The sequence below is a fragment of the Alosa pseudoharengus genome, unplaced genomic scaffold (genome assembly GCF_046254945.1).
Source record: "Alosa pseudoharengus isolate Yale_2024_CS ecotype anadromous, Long Island Sound unplaced genomic scaffold, YU_APseudo_1.1 YU_APseudo_1.1_scf_21, whole genome shotgun sequence".
Taxonomy (NCBI): Eukaryota; Metazoa; Chordata; class Actinopteri; order Clupeiformes; family Clupeidae; genus Alosa; species Alosa pseudoharengus.
The window spans coordinates 9,496,148-9,516,137 of record NW_027468674.1 but is presented as its reverse complement, the minus strand read 5'-3'; the positions used below and the strand labels follow the sequence as shown (position 1 = coordinate 9,516,137).

Here is a 19,990-nt window from a genome sequence, read left to right as displayed (position 1 = left end):
CAACTCTCATCTGTGTCTGTAGAAGCTAAGTTGATATTAGCCTGCATGGAGACACTTTAAATAACAGTTAACTTACTTGCGCCTGATATTTCATTCAAACTAAAACTACATTCACAATGACATCTTACACAGATGTATTTTTGGATATGATATTAACTACCATTCCAGATATCCAACATAATGGAAAAGTTAACATTAACTCCGTCAACGATTCTTAGCTCGCTAACGTTAGCTAATTGCTAGCTAGTTAGTAGACTTAGTTCGGTTTTGGTTAACATTACACTTTGAAACCAATATATTTATAATAAATTCGCGTTTTCAATTGGCATATGCAGAAGTACTGTAATTCTTACCTTTGATATGATGATGGCAGAGTTTGGACAGCTCACACAAGCAGAAAAGTAATAGTTGAAGTTACTGGATTTGAAAACTGAGGCAGGGGATGAACGTTAGAAATCGCCCCACAATGCTGTGCGGTTCAAGTGCAATTCAAATTGCTGTCAGAGGGTTAAAAGCAGAGCAAGACTGAGAGGCTAACATTTAACAACTTGTTGAAAGTGTCTTTTTTATCAGCAATCACCAAATGAAAGCTAGACAAAGCCAAAACGATTTCTTTGCAACTAGTAGACACAGGAGTTGCATAGCCTACACATGCTCATTCCTTATGGTATTTAACTCTCAAAGAATTTGTTGCAGTTCGCAATTTTCAGTAAAAAAGTGACTTAATGTGCCTGACATTTTTATTGTAGTCTACTCTTGAGATGTTGACCTTAAAATACTCAGTAAGTTAACCCATTACTTAGGCTACCAGTGACCCAGATAGTGGGTAGAATACCATGTTGGAGATTGAGTTCCAAACCACCAACCCTGTGGCTGGATTATAGAAAATAACCCAGCATGGGCTAACATAACCCAATAAATGGTCAAACTGCCACAACCCAGTAATTGGGTGCAGAAATATTACTACTATTACTACTACTACTAATAATAATGATCACATTCATCATGTTGGTAAGAACAATGTTGGTATTTTACATTTATTTTGTATTACTACTAGCCTACTGCTACTAGGCTACTACTACTACTACTAATAATAAATTACTTAAATCATGTTAATTCCCTGCACCTGTTTTAGACGTCCAAAAAAGTGACCTACAACGACGTCCAAATGTTCAACTACATATTGACGTACAAATGGGGTCATTATTAGACGTCCAAATAGTGGACCTAGTTTGCACGTCGTTCTAAAGTTCAGAATTGGTCATGGACCAACGGACGCAATATAGACATCATCTCAACGTCCATACGACGTCCAATGTTTAGTGGGTAACTGACTAGTCATTACAGGTTAATGTTACCTATGTTCCAAAAGGAGCAAACTACAATACTGACCACAATATAAAAAGTAAGCCTTGCGTATTGGACATGAAAATCAGCTCATGTGGGGTAAACACAGATTTACTGGACCTGTTTGCATTTGCAACTGAGGTGTACCCTACTTGTTGCATAGTTCAGCAATACTTAGAGGCTAATGAGATAAAGTGAGCGTGTTGACTGACGTAAGTCTGAAGAAGAGCCACAAACTCGAAATGTCACACGATAAAAAAACATTATGAATGGGGAACTATCTGGTGTGTGGATCTCTTTTCTTCTAGTGAGATAATGGATGTATAAAACTGATTCATTTTACATTAAAAACAAAAAACAGCACATTTGGCTGTATCCACACAAAGAAAATCTACAAAATTGATTCATTTGTAAATTGTTCTATGAAAAACGTAATTTATCTTTTGCAATTCCCCTGACAATTATCATATTTTGGAAAAACATCAAGACCATTAAAAACAAGACTGAGTGAACATAAATCAACCATTCATAGGAGAGATATAACTTCACCAGTAGCAAGACATTTTATAGAAAAGAACCAAACTCTAGAAAATCTTAAATGCACTGGCATAGAACACGTACATAGATCCCGCAGGCAGGGGCGTCGGACTGGGGGTAAAACCACTACTGATTATAGGGGCCCAAGGGGAGAGAGGGCCCTTGAAAAGTTGAAAAAATCTTGTGCTATTCCCCTGCCCGCAGGGGAGAAGATATAGACAAGAAAACTTCTTTAAATGAAGGCGTTCTAGATGTAATCATCTGCGATCTATGTCTCCAAGTGGAATGAATGAAGATTTTGACTTGCCGTGATTTCTTTGAGAATGTATTTTTTTTATGTAACCTACACACTTTTGCTATGCCTTTATCATTGTCTGGCCATTTAATGTACTGTATGTTGTGTTGTGAACATTGGAGACACCAAGCGATCCGACTGATGAATGGCCTGTGAGGCCCGATGCGTCAGAGGGCTCGTTGATCCTGTGCAGCGCTGTAGACAGGCTACGGGTGTCATGAACTTGCCTTCTTAAGACTAGGAAGTGGTAAGGGATTACACACACTGACGAAGGCCGCAATGCCGAAATGTTTGTTACCCCTGCTGCTAAATGTGAAAATGAATCAGCAAAAATAAACTATTTTAGAGTGCGACCATTTTTTAATTTTTCTATACATTAAAAACCAATAAAACATGACAACCATAAATATGGTGGCAACATCATTTTAATGGAGTACATTGTACTAGCAATAACAACATTATAATCTCTTTGTCATGAAAAAATAAGATATACATAAATTACACAAAATTCAAATTTTGCATGACATTATAACTGACACATGCAGGACAACACATTAAAATTATGCATAACACAAATTATGTCTGAAAACCTCTTTTGCACTAGATGACAAAAAGCCATGTGCAACACCAGGTACTGCATGCATCACACCCGATTCAAAGTTCAGAAATCCTATCCAAATGTTTGCTCATAGAACAAATTACTGTTAATACAAAAAATTCCACAAACAGTCTGCTCTCAGTGCAAATGGTGTCATTATACAACACTCCTATTACACACTAATGTGCAGCACATTGAGTTGACAAGGACTTAACAAATATACAAGTAGGTATCCAAGGTAGGATTATTTTGTGATGACACAAATATATTTGAAAACAATTCTAAACAGCAACATTTACTGCAGGACATGGATATGTCCTGTCTCAATAATAAGTTCAAATATATCCACAGGTGGTGATCATCTGGATCTGACCTTCTGAGGTGTGTAAAGAGCATGTAACGGCACACTGAAATGAGTCAGTTGCAGCGCCCCCTATGGATTTTTGCAGTGTCCTCTATGTACAAAGGTTCACAAATTGTGATGTGTGTCCATAAAAGTGTACCAGTGGACAAGTGGGCAAGAAATCACCGAACAAAAATCGGTGGAACAGGACTGTGTCCAAAACTGTATGACCAAGCTACGTTATTGCTAGCTGTGGTCATAATAAAACAGAAAGACTTCAATTAGAAAAACAGTTTCTGTAAAGTGCGTAAAATGCTGCCCCCCTTCAGTTTAATCTTCATCATGAAGAGGTCGACGTAGAGGAGGTGGCCCAACACTGTGGAGGCACAGATCAGCCCGCCATGCAGGGCCCCTGCAATACCACAGCTGAACACGTCCTGACCTGAAACACACATAAATAGTTTAAAGCACCAATGCAAATACATAGAGATACAGACAAAGGGAGATTTTTCACACACTCACACACAGACAGATCCATTTTCATGAATACAGACAGACTCACAATGACACTCCCTTACCTGTGATGTAGAGGTTTTTGACGGGCGTGTCACAGCGATTCTTGGCCATTAACACTGGGTCAAAGCGTTCTAGGGTGTGCTCGCCAGAGTACGGGGCCCCCCTGAATGCTCTCAGGTAGTGCTCATTGGAGAGTGGTGTGGCTATCTCCTGGTACACCACCTAAACGGGTTGACAGACAGAAACACAGAAATGTGAATGATAATTATTCTGTATGGTTGTGATGTTGACCGGGACAAAAAACTCCTCATGAAAGTAGGATGAAAAGAAATGCCCAATGTGAAGGATGGTGAATTTACTGTATCTGTTCTATATATTGTGTCCTCCAAGTGATCTATCATTAGAGCTCTTGTCTTGTTGTTTGTAAAGACTGTGTACTTGCCATGCATCCCCTGCTCACCTTGTCTTTGATCTTAGGGAAATGCTCGCAGGCCCAGTTAAAGAGGTGGTCAGCGAATCTGTTCTTGTACTCTGTGTAGTCATCTCCTCTCTTCCTAACCGTTGAGTCCTTCCACTCCTCGAACCACTCGTAGTTCACCATGGTCAGGACAGTCATGCAGGATTTACCTACCAAGATAAGCAGGACAGTTAGCATCACAAGAATGTGGAAGCTTTTATTAGATGCAAATAAAATGTATTTTAGCAGTGGGTCCTTAATAATGGGTGAATCTTATCTGGGCAATCTCACCTGGGTGTCTGATCTGTGAGGAGGTGTCTTTGGCAGATGGGAAGGTGATGAACACCATGGGAACATTGTCAGGGGCCTCATCTTTGCTCATAGCAAAGAATTTATCCATCCTGAGACATAAAGTTCAATTCAGTTCAGGTCAATCTAGTTTCATTTTGTTCAATCTGGTTCAATTCAATTCCAGTTAATTTCTTTACATTCAATTTGTGTGACAAATTAAAGCTCAAGTCTGTCGATGAAATGAGCACATTTGGGTTCAATCTCTTCTTTACTTTTTTTCTGGTGGCTTCACTTTTGACATATTAAGTGTCCACACTTTTCTAATCACTGATCAAGGTACTCACGATTTGTCTATGTCGTTTTCCTTGAAGAGCCATAAAGTGGTTGGCGTGATGTCGAGCTCTTCAGCAGTGGCATCGAAACCACAGAAGAGGAGCACGCAAGCTTTGCCAGGTTTCATCATTTGGGCACGCGTCTGGATATCTGCAGAAGAAATAAATCATTCCTGTTCACTTTGTTTCAAAAAAGAGATGTTTTTATTCAAGATTCACTTTGTTGTCCTACAGTGTGGGAAATGTGTCTTGGACTGCCACTCATTCTGCAGTTGTGTGTCTATACAGAAATCTTCTAAATACAAACATGTGTTTTACATTACATTACATTACATTTGGCTGACGCAACGACTACGATGTGTATAACATGTACAACTAGTGGTCCATCCGACCTACTGGAAATCCAATTTTTCCGCCTTTCCTTGTCATGTTTTTGTGTTAGAGTTAGTAATTGGTGTGGTACAATGTCAATAAGGAATAAATAATACTGAATGATGGTTGTGTCTATGGTCTTCCCTAGTTGTTTGTTGTGTAAGTTGACATGACTCACCATGTTTCATCTGAATCTGAGGAGACAGCAAGTACTTGAAGGTGTTGAAGAGGCCACAGTTGGAGATTACGATGGGTGCTTTCACCTCCACTACCTCTTGGCCCTTCCTCACTGCCACACCTTGACATTCACATAAGATCATAAAAAAACATGTTAGATAAACAAATAATTGACTTTCAGTGAGTCATAAGAGAACAAGACTACGTTTACACGAAGCAGGGTATTTTCCTAAACGAATATCTGGCCATCTATGTTTGCAAATAAAACTGCATGTACACGAGACCGTTTATTTTTAAAATGTGTTTACATGAACCCGTGTACATACATGCTGTCATGAGCACGCCAAACCACAGTGGCAGTCTAATGATAAACTCAAGCTCACATTAACCAATCAGAACCCTGAAAAGTCGCACGTGAGAACATGTAAATGTAAACATTGGTCGCACATTTGGTGTACTTCTGTCGCATACTGTGACGTTGGCTGCCCAAAACTCCGTTTACCACAGTTTAGAACCAAACGCATAAACAGAGTTTTCCAAAAAAAACACTTTGGCCGGAGTTTTTTTGGATAACCGGGGCGAATTCTCCGTTTGCGTCTAAATGAAAGGCTCAAACGTAGGGAAATGTCTTCGTTTATAAAAATACACATGCTCGTGTAAACGGGGTCCAAGATACTAGAGAAAGCCCTGAGTGATCTATTTTAAAGGGAAACTTGGCAGGATTTCCCCCTCTGCTGTTGAAATTGTGCATTATGCTATTCCAAACTGTGGGAAAAGGTAACGATAAAGCACATGGATTTGTTTACAAGCTAGCAAACCATTAGCATAAGTTTGGCAGAACTATGTGGATGTTACAAGGTAAGAAACACGATTTAAAACGATGTTGCGAGGTTGGTTTTCCGCCTGGGGACGCTAGGCGCAGCGGGGAAAGTCACCATTTTCACTGGAACAGGTCATTTAACCATCCAAATGATTTCTAAACGGGTTTATACCGTTGAAATAGTTGCCAAGTTCCCCTTTAAAGTAGATCTTTCAATCCAGACCAGTACTCACCACAGGCAGCGCCATCTTTATCCAACAGGATTCGAGTGACCGGAGCTCTCACCAGCACTTCACCGCCATACTTGCGGATGGTGTTGCTGATGTGATAGGGGATCTCACTGGCGCCCCCTCTAGGATAGTAGGCTCCACGCTTGTAGTGGTGGATGAGGAGGGCATTCATGAAGAGGCTACAGTCTCTAGGGCGATCACCTATGGGGGAAAGAGATAAGGAGGGAGAGATGAGATCAAAGGTTATTAGCCTTGAAGAGCCAAATGTGAAAATAACTATACGAAGATGATCTGCTGCTTCTGCTGACCATAGTAGGGTAGGAGATAACCTGGAGATACTCACCAATGAAGAGGTAGTTGAACATGAGCTGGAGGTCCTTGTTATTGGTCAGCTGGTCAGCCCAGGTGGTGACGCCGGTGGTGGCCAGACGGAAGACGGAGGAGCAGCGGTCAGCGATGCCGGACTTGAGAAAGAAGAGGGCCAGCCAGCGAGGGATGAGCTTCAGGAGGCCCAGGTAGAAGGTCTTCCTGGCTGAGACCTACAACATCAATAACAACAAGAATAATAAGTAAAAACTTACATTGCCTTCAATATATATGCACTATACACTTTAAGTGCATTACAATCAGGGTAGGAATTTCACGGCGGCCACGACGGAGCCCCTTTGAAAATCATAGGTTTACAGGCCACGGTGGCCTTGGTGCCCCCTTCTTTCAACATTCTGCTTTGTGTCCTACTAATAGCGATTTGTATTTAGCCTGTGGCCTGTCAAAATAATCTTAGCATTCACAGCGCAAATTAATTTAGTCTTTTACGCAGTGGAGAAAGTGACAAAGCGAGAAAGTGCGTCCAAATTCACCCATTCTTCTCAGTTGAACTACTCACGAAGTAGCCTATTCATCACACAGACATCACAAGTATCACATGAAAGAGCTTTTTCTCAGCTTTTAAACGATGTCAGCCGCTAATTGCTGTGCTGAACAGTTTGCGAGAAAAGTAAATAATATAATTCAATTTAATCATACATTCTACTGAAGGTTTTGCGTCCATGATCGATCTCCCTACCCATTCATCTCGGTGGAATACTTCACGAACCCTTCTTTTAACACATGACAAACCACATATCAGAATAAACAGCAGACCTTACCGAACACAAAGGTGTAAAGCAGTCCCCTGTACAGTTAGCCGTTCCAGAGTAATCCAGTTTTGAATTTGCAGTACATTTCGACATGCATGGATGTCTCCAAATTTGGGCTTTAAGTTTTACAATGTGTTTAAATTGTTCCACATGATTTCATAACGGGCCAAATACAAAATAAATGTTACAAATATCGCCTAGATATTGGTAAATCAGAGGACAGCTGACTAAGAGTTTGTGAAAGTAGCCTTAATGATCACAAAATGCTAAGCATGCATCTATAGGCTATTTGAGTTTCTTAAAGCAGAGCTGTGCTACATTTAAATTGTTCAATACATGATTTCATACCAGGACAAATATAAAATAAATGTTATATATAGTCTAGATATCTGTTTTTATTAGATGATCAGATGATTTACAGTTATATGTAATATGTCATGTTTCATGTTTTTGTAATGTTTCATACAGTGATGCAGGTCTACTGCAGTGAATAGGCTAAATACAACTTTGATAATTTTTATAGCCTACTACTGTATAGTTAACTTTGGCCTTGGTGCCCTGACATGTGGCCTTTGTGCCCCCCACCAAATATGCCCAACTGAAGGCCAAGTGGCCTTGCCCCCAGAATGGTGAAATTCCAAGCCTGATTACAATCCAACTGCTCCTCCCTGACTGCAGTGACCTCCATGTCATACCTTCATGACTCTGAAGAACTCCTCAACAGCCTTGGTGTCATCTGGGAACTGCTTCTTCATGTTGGCCTCCATCTCGGTCTTCCCAGTATAGAAGCTATACTCTCGGTGCTCCTCCCCCTGACCAATGTGGACGGTGTCAAAGTGCTGGGGCAGGCTCACAAATTCCAGCTGACCCTCTGTGATCTGGTCAAAGGCGATTCGCATCAGGCTGTTCTCATGCAGCTGACCGACGTAGTGAAGGCCTACACACATATAAAACACATACACACACACACACACACACACACATAAACACACACTTAACTATGTTGTAAGAGCACAGAGAAAGAAGTGTGGAAAGCGTGTAGTACCCAAAGACAGCCAGAGGGTGGCAGCAGGTGACCTGATTGACTGACTAACCCACACTAGTGGAGGTGTGCCTATAAAGGGGATTCCCTGCACACTATCACAGGACTACCACCATCTCCTTTCAACTGGTGAGTGACCTTCTTCCTCTGATCATACACTGTTCCTATTTAATGAGTTGTTGAAATTAATTAATTATTCATTTAACTCATGACCATATCTGGCTAGTGAGGAAGTTTAAGTGGCCACACACTACATGGTCGCACACGTGGATTGGACTGTTGATTCTATAGCTGCAACCCCACTGGATGTTTAGATGTTTAGCTATGCATGCTGTGTTCATATAGTTCATGTACAATTTAGATCAGTAACCCACTAGTAGTAGGTCTACTCACCAACATCAAATTCAAAGCCTTTCTCCGTGAAGGTGTGGCAGCATCCACCAGCATTGTCATGTTGTTCTAGAACCAGGACCCTCTTCCCCTTTTTGGCCATACAAGCAGCCGTAGTCAGGCCTCCGAGACCGCTGCCGATGATGATGGCATCCAGGTTCTCAGGGATTCTCTCCCTACTGAAACCTACACAGAGGGAGACACATGAGCAATTGCAGTTGGCCTTGCAGATGTCTGACATTATAATGATAAATAGTATGACTTCACAACTTGAGTCTCGCTATTTTTACAGCTGTGCTTTCTGACATCAGAAAGCAATACAAGAAGGAAATTAATTGTCAGGAAGACCAAAACCTTGTCACAGCTACTTCACAATCTCTCTCTAACATAACACATATGTGATAAACACATTTCCAGTATTCAGTCACACAAAGTAACACATTCGTACAATCGCACACAATCATGCACTAGCACAAACTACAAACATAGATATTCAGTAAACACGTATGGTTTTCAAATGGTAATTTAAACATGGCACATAAATAGGATATTTTTGGGGATTTGACCTCTCACCTTTCTTCAGCACCTTGTTCCTCTTCTTCTGGTCCACTTCTAGTGGTTCTGTGGGCCACAGTGACTCCAGAGAGAACGGGCTGGGCTTCAGAAACAGGTACCAGTAGGTTCCCCCAGCACAGGCCAAGGACCCAGACACCAGAAACAGCAGCAGCTTCATGATAAGGGTCAAGCTTCTGATCCAGAGACCCACATAGCAGACCAGTGACACACAGCAGAAGCCTCCAAGAGCTGAGAAAGAGATGAAGAACAGTTCAGAAAAATGGGGGTAGAGTTTGTTTCACTTCCACTTACAGCAATAAGCAATATACAGTGATTCTCTAAGAGACAGACTTTTTAATCTATTGTATGAATTTATTACAGACTTAATATTACTTACTGTCTCAAAAGAGCTGAGGGACTGCTGTCAAAACTGCTGTCTAAACTCATCTGTCATAGTATGTATTCAAATTGCAGCCAACTAACCATGAATGTATCCAAGGGTTCTAATTTTAATGCTGGGCAAAGTGTGAAGTTTAAAGTCTAACTAAGCTTACTTAATAACTATGCACAATGAACTTACAAATGTAATACCATGAGAAAGATCCTAAGCACAAACAGCAGTGGGAAATCTAAAAGCTGTCTAATCATGCCATTAGTTCATACACGTTACAGCAATAAGAATGCTAAAACAGTCAAGTGATATCAAGTGACTGTATGCAGACTGTTCCTTAGTTTTAATAAAGAAAAAACTCACTGCCTTTTCCTTATATCCCATTCATTTGTTGTTAGGTACATACTGTAGTTAGGATTGTGAAACCAGAAAAGTTGACATTAGCTTCACTGAAAATGTCATTCTTGACATATCTTTCTCTATAACAGTTATCTCACTGAAAACGTATTATTCATTATGTTGTGCATCGTTTTCAGCTGTGAAATTGTGTTGTAAAACAATTAGATTAAATTGTCAGAGGCTGTTGCGTCGCCATGGAAAAAGTGAGGGATTTGTGTGGAAGAATTAGTGTGGCCACCAGTAATCAGATTAGTAAATTATCCGGTGGAGCCCATACATGACTATAATCAGTATAAAATTATATAACAATACAAAGGCTCATTTGCCTATTGCTCTCTATTACAGCATGTCCTTTACCTTGTGTAACGGTTGTTGCATTAATTAACTACAACCTGAAGCTGGTGCAAACAACGGAATGTAGCTGCTGTAAATCTTATATGAATTAAAAGAACCGAACACATTAGCACAATGCTAAAGTCCTTTTTGGCTTCCAGTGCCATTGTACCTTCTGTGAAAAGAACATTGCTGGACCCTACCCTTCTTGGGATAGAGAAATTAAAGTTTTTCTTGTCCTCTCTCATTTCCTCTCTGACATTAACACACATAGAGATGTACCATTCCAGTACTTAAAGAATAACGTTGCTATCACACATGGCATTATCTGTCCTTCTCATCTTGCAACCTAAAAATGGCACAAATGTAGCCAGGGATGGATTACTGCTCGGGCCTACTGGACCCAGGCCCAGGGGCCCAAGGGGTCAGGGGGCCCTGAAGCCCAAGCCTTTGCATGGAATCATTGCCTCAATATCAACAAATCAGGATGTAGGCTATGAATCTGATTGAATTTAGTATTGGCCATCCCCAAAATGCACCAGAATACAGGAAATCACATCAAACAAATGAAAAAAATTCTAGGGGAGGACCCCCAAACCCCCCCTCCTACATATACAACAATTAGTGGGGGGCCATTAATACATCTGGGCCCAGGGGCCCGAAAGTTCATAATCCGCCCATGAATGTAGCGTTTTATACGGGTCACTCACCTTTCTTCAGCAGCTTGGTCCTCTTCTCCTGGTCTAGTTCTAGTGGATCATTGGGCCATAGCAACTTCAGAGAGAACAGGCTCGGCTTCCCAAACAGGTACCAGTAGGTTCCCCCGGCACAGGCCAAGGACCACGCCACAAATATCAGTAGCCACATGATGAGAGTCAAGCCTCTGGTCCAGAGATCCACACAGAAGACCAGTGAAAAGCAGCTGAAGCTTCCAAGAGCCAAGGGAGAGATGCTGCAGAGTTCAGAAAGGAGGACTTTCTTCCTGATGAGGTTTAAATTGCCACCACAATAGGCTAGTTAATACTGTAGGTTGAGGAAATAACAGTGATAGCAAGCAAAGTATTTGAGCGTCTGAGAGGCTGACACTCAGTGCAGGCCTTTTATATCAACCTTACACGCTCTGGGTGCTGTGGGAGAGGCTTGAGCGGCCGTATTACTTTATACAACACAAGATCCAGCTAACACTGTATTCATAAGATGATTTGTGTGGAATTCCAAATGGCAGTGGGGCAGTGATCAGATCAGATTAGCTAAATAATCTGGCTGGCTGGTCATTTGCCCTCATAGTCACAATAAGAACAGGACAATTAACATAATCCAAAAATTGGAAGAAATCGACAACACTCCTAAAAGAGGATAAAAAGGAACTCACAGAAGTGGGACATGTTCCACTTTCTGAAGAAACAAAAGACTTGTTTGACCTGGTTGTTCTTCCCCCTATTTAGCACAGACCTTCGTTTACTCTAGTAATAGTTGAAAACTGCTGTAATGTAGGTTAGTAGGCCTTACTCACTATGAGGCTTTCCACAGCTGAGTAACTGAGACATGGGGCTGTATTTTGGGCACCAGCGCATGGCGTAAAGTTCGTTTTCCACCCGCGCAAAGTTTAATACGGTATTTTGCACGTTTATTTTTTAAACATTGCGCCCAGGGGTGTGGCAATTAACAACCTAGGGAGGGGCCTGGCGCGTTGTCTAAAAATCGCTATCATACACCACCTAAACCTGGTCAGAAGTCAATGGTGAGTTGTTCATATGCTATTTTAAGAGCGCATGTCAGCAGTCATATTGGCAGGTGCACGTGTCACGGGGAAACCCGTGCCTGTGTTTATCTGTCTGTGTCTGTGTCTGTGTGGTGGTGGCTCCGAGATGGGGAGGTGGGTGTGTCGTGTGACGTAAGAACTTACCTGGAGTCTGTTGTATGATCATTGGGGTGCATTGAGGTCATTAGTCCACGCAGGTGTGGTGATTTAGGGGTGATGGGCCAAGTAGCATTTGAGTAGTCGCGAGTACCTGGTGTGGGGTGTAGTGAGTGAGAGGGTGTCTGCACGTTCTGCGAACACTGTGGATGAGAGCTAGGCACATCGCATAGTGGAGCCAGTTTTGGGTTGGTGACGGGAGGGACGTTGCTGTGATCGAACCATTGCAAAGCAGTGACAACGCCTGTTCATTCATCGCAGGGGTGCGGCTTGCAGTCGCCCTCTGCCAAGTTAAGTGCTATTGACTTCGTCATAATTGTTATGGGACTGCAGCTTGCCCTTGCGAGGTTGTTGCCTGCTGATCGTGCTTCTACTACACTCTAGCGAAGGAGTGTCGTCCTGGTATCCTGTCCTGTCCAACGTGAGCCGGCCGCCGCTACGATCCAGCCTGCTGTGGGAATACTAACACGCCTGACTATTCACCTCGGGGGTGCGGTTTACATAAGCCGCCCTCTGCCAAGTTAAGTGCCGCTTTCCTCTTTATTACTGAATCAGAGGAGCCAGCGTCTGGTGGCTTCTTGGATTTAGAACTGTATTACAGCTACGATCGCCCAGTTAAAGTGCTGAGTCTGGACACTTAAAGCCCTGTGTCTTTTCAATGAACTCTCCGGCATCGTATTTCACATGTGTGCTGTGCTGTGATGGATTACCTCTGTGTGATACTCTGATGGACTTTATTGTTCTCGTGTGATACTTGGATATATTCTTCATAGACTCTGATTTGATAGACTTTGATATTATTTGGCCTTTGTTGTTGGCGTGGCATCCTCTCACCTGTGTGTAGCTATTAATTGCCGACAGAGAACATTGTCTCATCCACTGAGCTGCATATGTGTCGAATTCAGCGCCCTATACTCCCATTTGTCTCTCTTTCTCTTCTCTCGTCAGCGGATCTTTGCTATTGGCCCGTCTGGTGTCTGCTCATATGGGGTAAACACAGATTTACTGGACCTGTTTGCATTTGCAACTGAGATGTAGCCCTACTTGTTGCATCGTTCAGCAATACTTAGAGGCTAATGAGATAACATGAGCGTGTTTACTGACTTAAGTCTGAAGAAGAGCCACAAACTCGAAATGTCACACGATAAAAAAAAATTATGAATGGGGAACTATCTGGTGTGTGGATCTCTTTTCCTCTAGTAAGATAATGGATGTATAAAAATGATTAATTTTACATTAAAAACAAAAAACAGCACATTTGGCTGTATCCACACAAAGAAAATCTACAAAATTGATTCATTGGTAAATTGTTCTATGAAAAATGTAATATATCTTTTGCAATTCCCCTGACAATTATCATACTTTGGAAAAACATCAAGACCATTAAGAACAAGACTGAGTGAACATAAATCAACCATTCATAGGAGAGATATAAGTTTACCAGTAGCAAGACATTTTATAGAAAAGAACCACACTCTAGAAGATCTTAAATGCACTGGCATAGAACACGTACATAGATCCTGGAGGCAGGGGCGTCGGACTGGGGGTAAAACCACTACTGATTATAGGGTCCCAAGGGGAGAGAGGGCCCTTGAAAAGTTGAAAAAATCTTGTGCTATTCCCCTGCCCGCAGGGGAGGAGATATAGACAGGAAACTTCTTCAAAAGAAGGCGTTCTAGATGTAATCATCTGCGATCTATGTCTCCAAGTGGAATGAATGAAGATTTTGACTTGTCGTCAATTCTTTGAGAATGTATTTTTTTTATGTAACCTACACACTTTTCACTTTGGCTAATGCTACTTTATCATTGTCCGGCCATTTAATGTACTGTATGTTGTGTTGTGAACATTGGAGACACCAAGCGCTCCGACTGATGAATGGCCTGTGAGGCCCGATGCGTCAGAGCGCTCGTTGATCCTGTGCAGCGCTGTAGACAGGCTACGGGTGTCATCAATTGAGGCAACTTGCCTTCTTAAGAATAGGAAGTGGTAAGGGATTACACACACTGACGAAGGCCGCAATGCCGAAATGTTTGTTACCCCTGCTGCTAAATGTGAAAATGAATTAGCAAAAATAAACTATTTTAGAGTGTGACCATTTTTTTTATTTTTCTATACATTAAAAACCAATAAAACATGACAACCATAAATATGGTGGCAACATCATTTTAATGGAGTACATTGTACTAGCAATAACAAAATTATAATCTCTTTTTCATGAAAAAATAATATAAATATACATAAATTACACAAAATTAAAATTTTGCATGACATTATGACTGACACATGCAGGACAACACATTAAAATTATGCATAACACGAATTATGTCTGAAAACCTCTTTTGCACTAGATGACAAAAAGCCATGTGCAACACCAGGTACTGCATGCATCACACCCGATTCAAAGTTCAGAAATCCCATCCAAATGTTTGCTCATAGAACAAACTGCTGTTAATACAAAAAATTCCACAAACAGTCTGCTCTCAGTGCAAATGGTGTCATTATACAACACTCCTATTACACACCAATATGCAGCACATTGAGTTGACAAGGACATAACAAATATGCAAGTAGGTATCCAAGGTAGGATTATTATGTGAAGACACAAATATATTTGAAAACAATTCTAAACATCAACATTTACAGCAGGACATGGATATGTCCTGTCTCAATAATAAGTTCAAATATATCCGCAGGTGGCGATCATCTGGATCTGACCTTCTGAGTTGTGTAATGAGCATGTAATGGCACACTGAAATGAGTCAGTTGTTGCGCCCCCTATGGATTTTTGCAGTGTCCTCTATGTACAAAGGTTCACAAATTGTGATGTGTGTCCATAAAAGTGTACCAGTTGACAAGTGGGCAAGAAATCACCAAACAAAAATCGGTGGAACAGGACTGTGTCCAAAACGGCATGACCAAGCTACGTTATTGCTAGCTGTGGTCATAATAAAACAGAAAGACTTCAATTAGAAAAACAGTTTCTGTAAAGTGCGTAAAATGCTGCCCCCCTTCAGTTTAATCTTCATCATGAAGAGGTCGACGTACAGGAGGTGGCCCAACACTGTGGAGGCACAGATCAGCCCGCCATGCAGGGCCCCTGCAATACCACAGCTGAACACGTCCTGACCTGAAACACACATAAATAGGTTAAAACACCAATGCAAATACATAGAGATACAGACAAAGGGAGATTTTTCACACACTCACACACAGACAGATCCATTTTCATGAATACAGACAGACTCACAATGACACTCCCTTACCTGTAATGTAGAGGTTTTTGACGGGCGTGTCACAGCGGTTCTTGGCCATTAACACTGGGTCAAAGCGTTCTAGGGTGTGCTCGCCAGAGTACGGGGCCCCCCTGAATGCTTTCAGGTAGTGCTTATTGGAGAGTGGTGTGGCTATCTCCTGGTACACCACCTGAACAGGGTGACAGACAGAAACACAGAAATGGGAATGATAATTATTCTCTATGGTTGTGATGTTGACCTGGAAAAAAAACTCATGAAAGTAGGATGAAAAGAAATGCCCAATGTGAAGGATGGTGAATTTACTGTATCTGTTCTATCTATTGTGTCCTCCAAGTGATCTATCATTAGAGCTCTTGTCTTGTTAAAAGTCATGTTAAAATTCCTTCCATAACTCGCAGAACCAAAATGGTTTGTAAAAACTGTGTACTTGTCATGCATCCCCTGCTCACCTTGTCTTTGATCTTAGGGAAATGCTCGGAGGCCCAGTTAAAGAGGTGGTCAGCGAATCTGTTCTTGTACTCTGTGTAGTCGTCTCCTCTCTTCCTAACCGTTGAGTCCTTCCACTCCTCGAACCACTCGTAGTTCACCATGGTCAGGACAGTCATACAGGATTTACCTACCAAGATAAGCAGGACAGTTAGCTTCACAAGAATGTGGAAGCTTTTATTAGATGCAAATAAAATTTATTTCAGCAGTGGGTCCTTAATAATGGGTGAATCTTATCTGGGCAATCTCACCTGGGTGTCTGATCTGTGAGGAGGTGTCTTTGGCAGATGGGAAGGTGATGAACACCATGGGAACATTGTCAGGGGCCTCATCTTTGCTCATAGCAAAGAATTTATCCATCCTGAGACATAAAGTTCAATTTAGTTCAGGTCAATCCAGTTTCGTTTTGTTTAATCTGGTTCAATTCAATTCCAGTTAATTTCTTTACATTCAATTTGTGTGACAAATTAAAGCTCAAGTCTGTCGATGAAAATGAGCACATTTTGGTTCAATCTCTTCTTTAGTTTTTTTCTAAAGTTAAAGTTTTTTTCTCTGTGTCCACACTTTTCTAATCACTGATCAAGGTACTCACGATTTGTCTATGTCATTTTCCTTGAAGAGCCACAAAGTGGTTGGCGTGATGTCGAGCTCTTCAGCAGTGGCATCGAAACCACAGAAGAGGAGCACGCAAGCTTTGCCAGGTTTCATCATTTGGGCACGCGTCTGGATATCTGCAGAAGAAATAAATCATTCCTGTTCACTTTGTTTCAAAAAAGAGATGTTTTTATTCAAGATTCACTTTGTTGTCCTACAGTGTGGGAAATGTGTCTTGGACTGCCACTCATTCTGCAGTTGTGTGTCTATACAGAAATCTTCTAAATACAAACATGTGTATAACATATACAACTAGTGGTCCATCCGACCTACTGGAAATCCAATTTTTTTGCCTTTCCTTGACATGTTTTTGTGTTAGAGTCAGTAATTGGTGTGGTACAATGTCAATAAGGAATAAATAATACTGAATGATGGTTGTGTCTAAGGTCTTCCCTAGTTGTTTGTTGTGTAAGTTGACATGACTCACCATGTTTCATCTGAATCTGAGGAGGCAGCAAGTACTTGAAGGTGTTGAAGAGGCCACAGTTGGAGATTACGATGGGTGCTTTCACCTCCACTACCTCTTGGCCCTTCCTCACTGCCACACCTTGACATTCACATAAGATCATAAGAAAACATGTTAGATAAACAAATAATTGACTTTCAGTGAGTCATAAGAGAACAAGATACTAGGGAAAGCACTGAGTGATCTATTTTAAAGTAGATCTTTCAATCCAGACCATACTCACCACAGGCAGCGCCATCTTTATCCAACAGGATTCGAGTGACTGGAGCTCTCACCAGCACTTCACCGCCATACTTGCGGATGGTGTTGCTGATGTGGTAAGGGATCTCACTGGCGCCCCCTCTAGGATAGTAGGCTCCACGCTTGTAGTGGTGAATTAGGAGCGCATTCATGAAGAGGCTACAGTCTCTAGGGCGATCACCTATGGGTGAAGGAGATAAGGAGGGAGAGATGAGATCAAAGGTTATTAGCCTTGAAGAGCCAAATGTGAAAATAACTATACGAAGATGATCTGCTCCTGCTGATCATAGTAGGGTCGGAGATAACCTGGAGATACTCACCAATGAAGAGGTAGTTGAACATGAGCTGGAGGTCCTTGTTATTGGTCAGCTGGTCAGCCCAGGTGGTGACGCCGGTGGTGGCCAGACGGAAGACGGAGGAGCAGCGGTCAGCGATGCCGGACTTGAGAAAGAAGAGGGCCAGCCAGCGAGGGATGAGCTTCAGGAGGCCCAGGTAGTGGCTCTTCCTGGCAGAGACCTACAACAACAACAACAACAACAACAAAGAATGAGGGACTAAAACCATCAGTATTGACAAATGTATGCCATATGCCATACTTCCCCTGTCTGACTGCAGGGGGCAGTGACCTCCATATCATACCTTCATGACTCTGAAGAACTCCTCAACAGCCTTGGTGTCGTCTGGGAACTGCTTCTTCATGTTGGCCTCCATCTCGGTCTTTCCGCTGTAGTAGCTATACTCTCGGTGCTCCTCCCCCAGGCCAATGTGGACGGTGTCAAAGTGCTGGGGCAGGGTCACAAATTCCAGCTGACCCTCGGTGATCTGGTCAAAGGCGATTCGCATCAGGCTGTTCTCATGCAGCTGACCAACGTAGTGCAGGCCTACACACATATAAAACATATACACACACACACACACACACACACACACACACACACACACATATGACTTTATTGCAGGAGCACAGAGAAACAATGGTGTTGAATTTGTAGCACCTAAGGACAGCTGGTAGCAGCAGTTGACCAGAATGGCTAACTACACCACACCAGTGAAGACTTGCCTGTAAAGTAGATTTTCTTCCTAGAAAATTACCCCAAGGACTGCCCCATCTCCTCTGGTGACTGACTTTCTTTCCCTGTCTACACACTGAATCTGAGTTATAGATTTCATATTTAACTTAGTGTCATGACCATATGAGTGGTGTGGCATTGAGTCCAAATGGCAACACTACATGCTCATGTACTAGTACATATTGATTGGACTGATGATCTTTTAGCAGGAAGCACACAGAATGTTTTGGTGTTTAGCTATTAATTTTGTGTTCATATAATGAGAATAACATTTAGATCAGTAACCCACTAGTAGTAGGTCTACTCACCAACATCAAATTCAAAGCCTTTCTCCATGAAGGTGTGGCAGCATCCACCAGCATTGTCATGTTGCTCTAGAACCAGCACCCTCTTCCCCTTTTTGGCCATACAAGCAGCCGTAGTCAGGCCTCCAAGACCGCTACCGATGATGATGGCATCCAGGTTCTCAGGGATTCTCTCCCTACTGAAACCTACACAGAGGACACATGAGCAATTGCAGTTGGCCTTGCAGATGACTGACATTATGATGATAAATGGTACGAGTTCACACCAGCCTGGCTCTCCGCCATTTACTGCTGTGCTTTCTGATATGAGAAAGCAATACAAGAAGGAAAGAAATGGTCAGGAAGACCAAAACCTCATCAGAGAGATAGATGCAGATCCAGCATCCAGTCACACAAAGAAACACAATAAACATTTTTTTTCAAATGTCATCATGCCATATAAATGCATGGAAGCTTATAGGGATTTGACCCCTCACCTTTCTTCAGCACCTTGTTCCTCTTCTTCTGGTCCACTTCTAGTGGTTCTGTGGGCCGCAGTGACTCCAGAGAGAACGGGCTGGGCTTCAGAAACAGGTACCAGTAGGTTCCGCCAGCACAGGCCAAGGAACCAGACACCAGAAACAGCAGCAGCTTCATGATGAGGGTCAAGCTTCTGATCCAGAGACCCACATAGCAGACCAGTAACACACAGCAGAAGCCTCCAAGAGCTGAGAAAGAGATGAAGGACAGTTCAGAAAAAAGGATATGTACAGTTTGTTTTACTTCGACTTACAACAATAAGCAATATACAGTAATTCTCTAAGAGACAGATGTTTGAATCTGTTGTATGAATGTATAACACACGTAATACCACTGTCTCAAAACAGCTGAGGGACTGCTCACAGAGAAACTGTCAAAACTCATCTCTCATAGTATGTATGCAAATTGTAGCCAATTTACCATGAATGTATCCAAGGGTTCTAATTGTAATCCAAAGTGTGAAAAGTCTAACTAAGCTTGCTTAATAACTATGCACAATGAACTTACAAAT

General features: G+C 41.9%; 2 protein-coding genes across 2 annotated transcripts; both read right to left on the bottom strand.

Moving 5' to 3' along the window:
- Positions 1-3,401: 3,401 nt before the first annotated feature.
- Positions 3,402-9,619, bottom strand: LOC143138651 (inactive all-trans-retinol 13,14-reductase-like). The gene is made up of 11 exons (XM_076299076.1): positions 9,460-9,619; positions 8,890-9,072; positions 8,150-8,391; positions 6,659-6,854; positions 6,319-6,516; positions 5,267-5,386; positions 4,729-4,867; positions 4,385-4,494; positions 4,097-4,263; positions 3,699-3,858; positions 3,402-3,562 (listed from the first exon to the last, which is right to left on the bottom strand). Exons 1-11 carry the CDS (start codon positions 9,617-9,619, stop codon positions 3,402-3,404), a joined length of 1,836 nt encoding a protein of 611 aa, XP_076155191.1.
- A 1,647-nt stretch (positions 9,620-11,266) lies between these two features.
- Positions 11,267-19,596, bottom strand: LOC143138650 (inactive all-trans-retinol 13,14-reductase-like). Its single transcript, XM_076299075.1, has 13 exons — positions 19,437-19,596; positions 18,964-19,146; positions 18,225-18,466; positions 17,906-18,101; positions 17,569-17,766; positions 17,307-17,426; positions 16,818-16,956; positions 16,477-16,586; positions 16,189-16,355; positions 15,749-15,908; positions 15,490-15,612; positions 12,471-12,576; positions 11,267-11,447 (listed from the first exon to the last, which is right to left on the bottom strand). Exons 1-13 carry the CDS (start codon positions 19,594-19,596, stop codon positions 11,267-11,269), a joined length of 2,085 nt encoding a protein of 694 aa, XP_076155190.1.
- Positions 19,597-19,990: the final 394 nt, after the last annotated feature.

Excerpts from the sequence above, each read along its gene's own strand:
- LOC143138651 (XM_076299076.1), bottom strand. The coding sequence starts at position 9,619 with ATGAAGCTGCTGCTGTTTCTGGTGTCTGGGTCCTTGGCCTGTGCTGGG. Across the intron at positions 9,073-9,459 it reads GAACAAGGTGCTGAAGAAAG|GTTTCAGTAGGGAGAGAATC; the intron begins GTGAGAGGTCAA and ends CCCTCTGTGTAG. Across the intron at positions 4,264-4,384 it reads CTCACAGATCAGACACCCAG|GTAAATCCTGCATGACTGTC; the intron begins GTGAGATTGCCC and ends TTATCTTGGTAG.
- LOC143138650 (XM_076299075.1), bottom strand. The coding sequence starts at position 19,596 with ATGAAGCTGCTGCTGTTTCTGGTGTCTGGTTCCTTGGCCTGTGCTGGC. Across the intron at positions 19,147-19,436 it reads GAACAAGGTGCTGAAGAAAG|GTTTCAGTAGGGAGAGAATC; the intron begins GTGAGGGGTCAA and ends TCCTCTGTGTAG. Across the intron at positions 11,448-12,470 it reads GATCATACAACAGACTCCAG|AGGCTTGACTCTCATCATGT; the intron begins GTAAGTTCTTAC and ends TCTCTGGACCAG.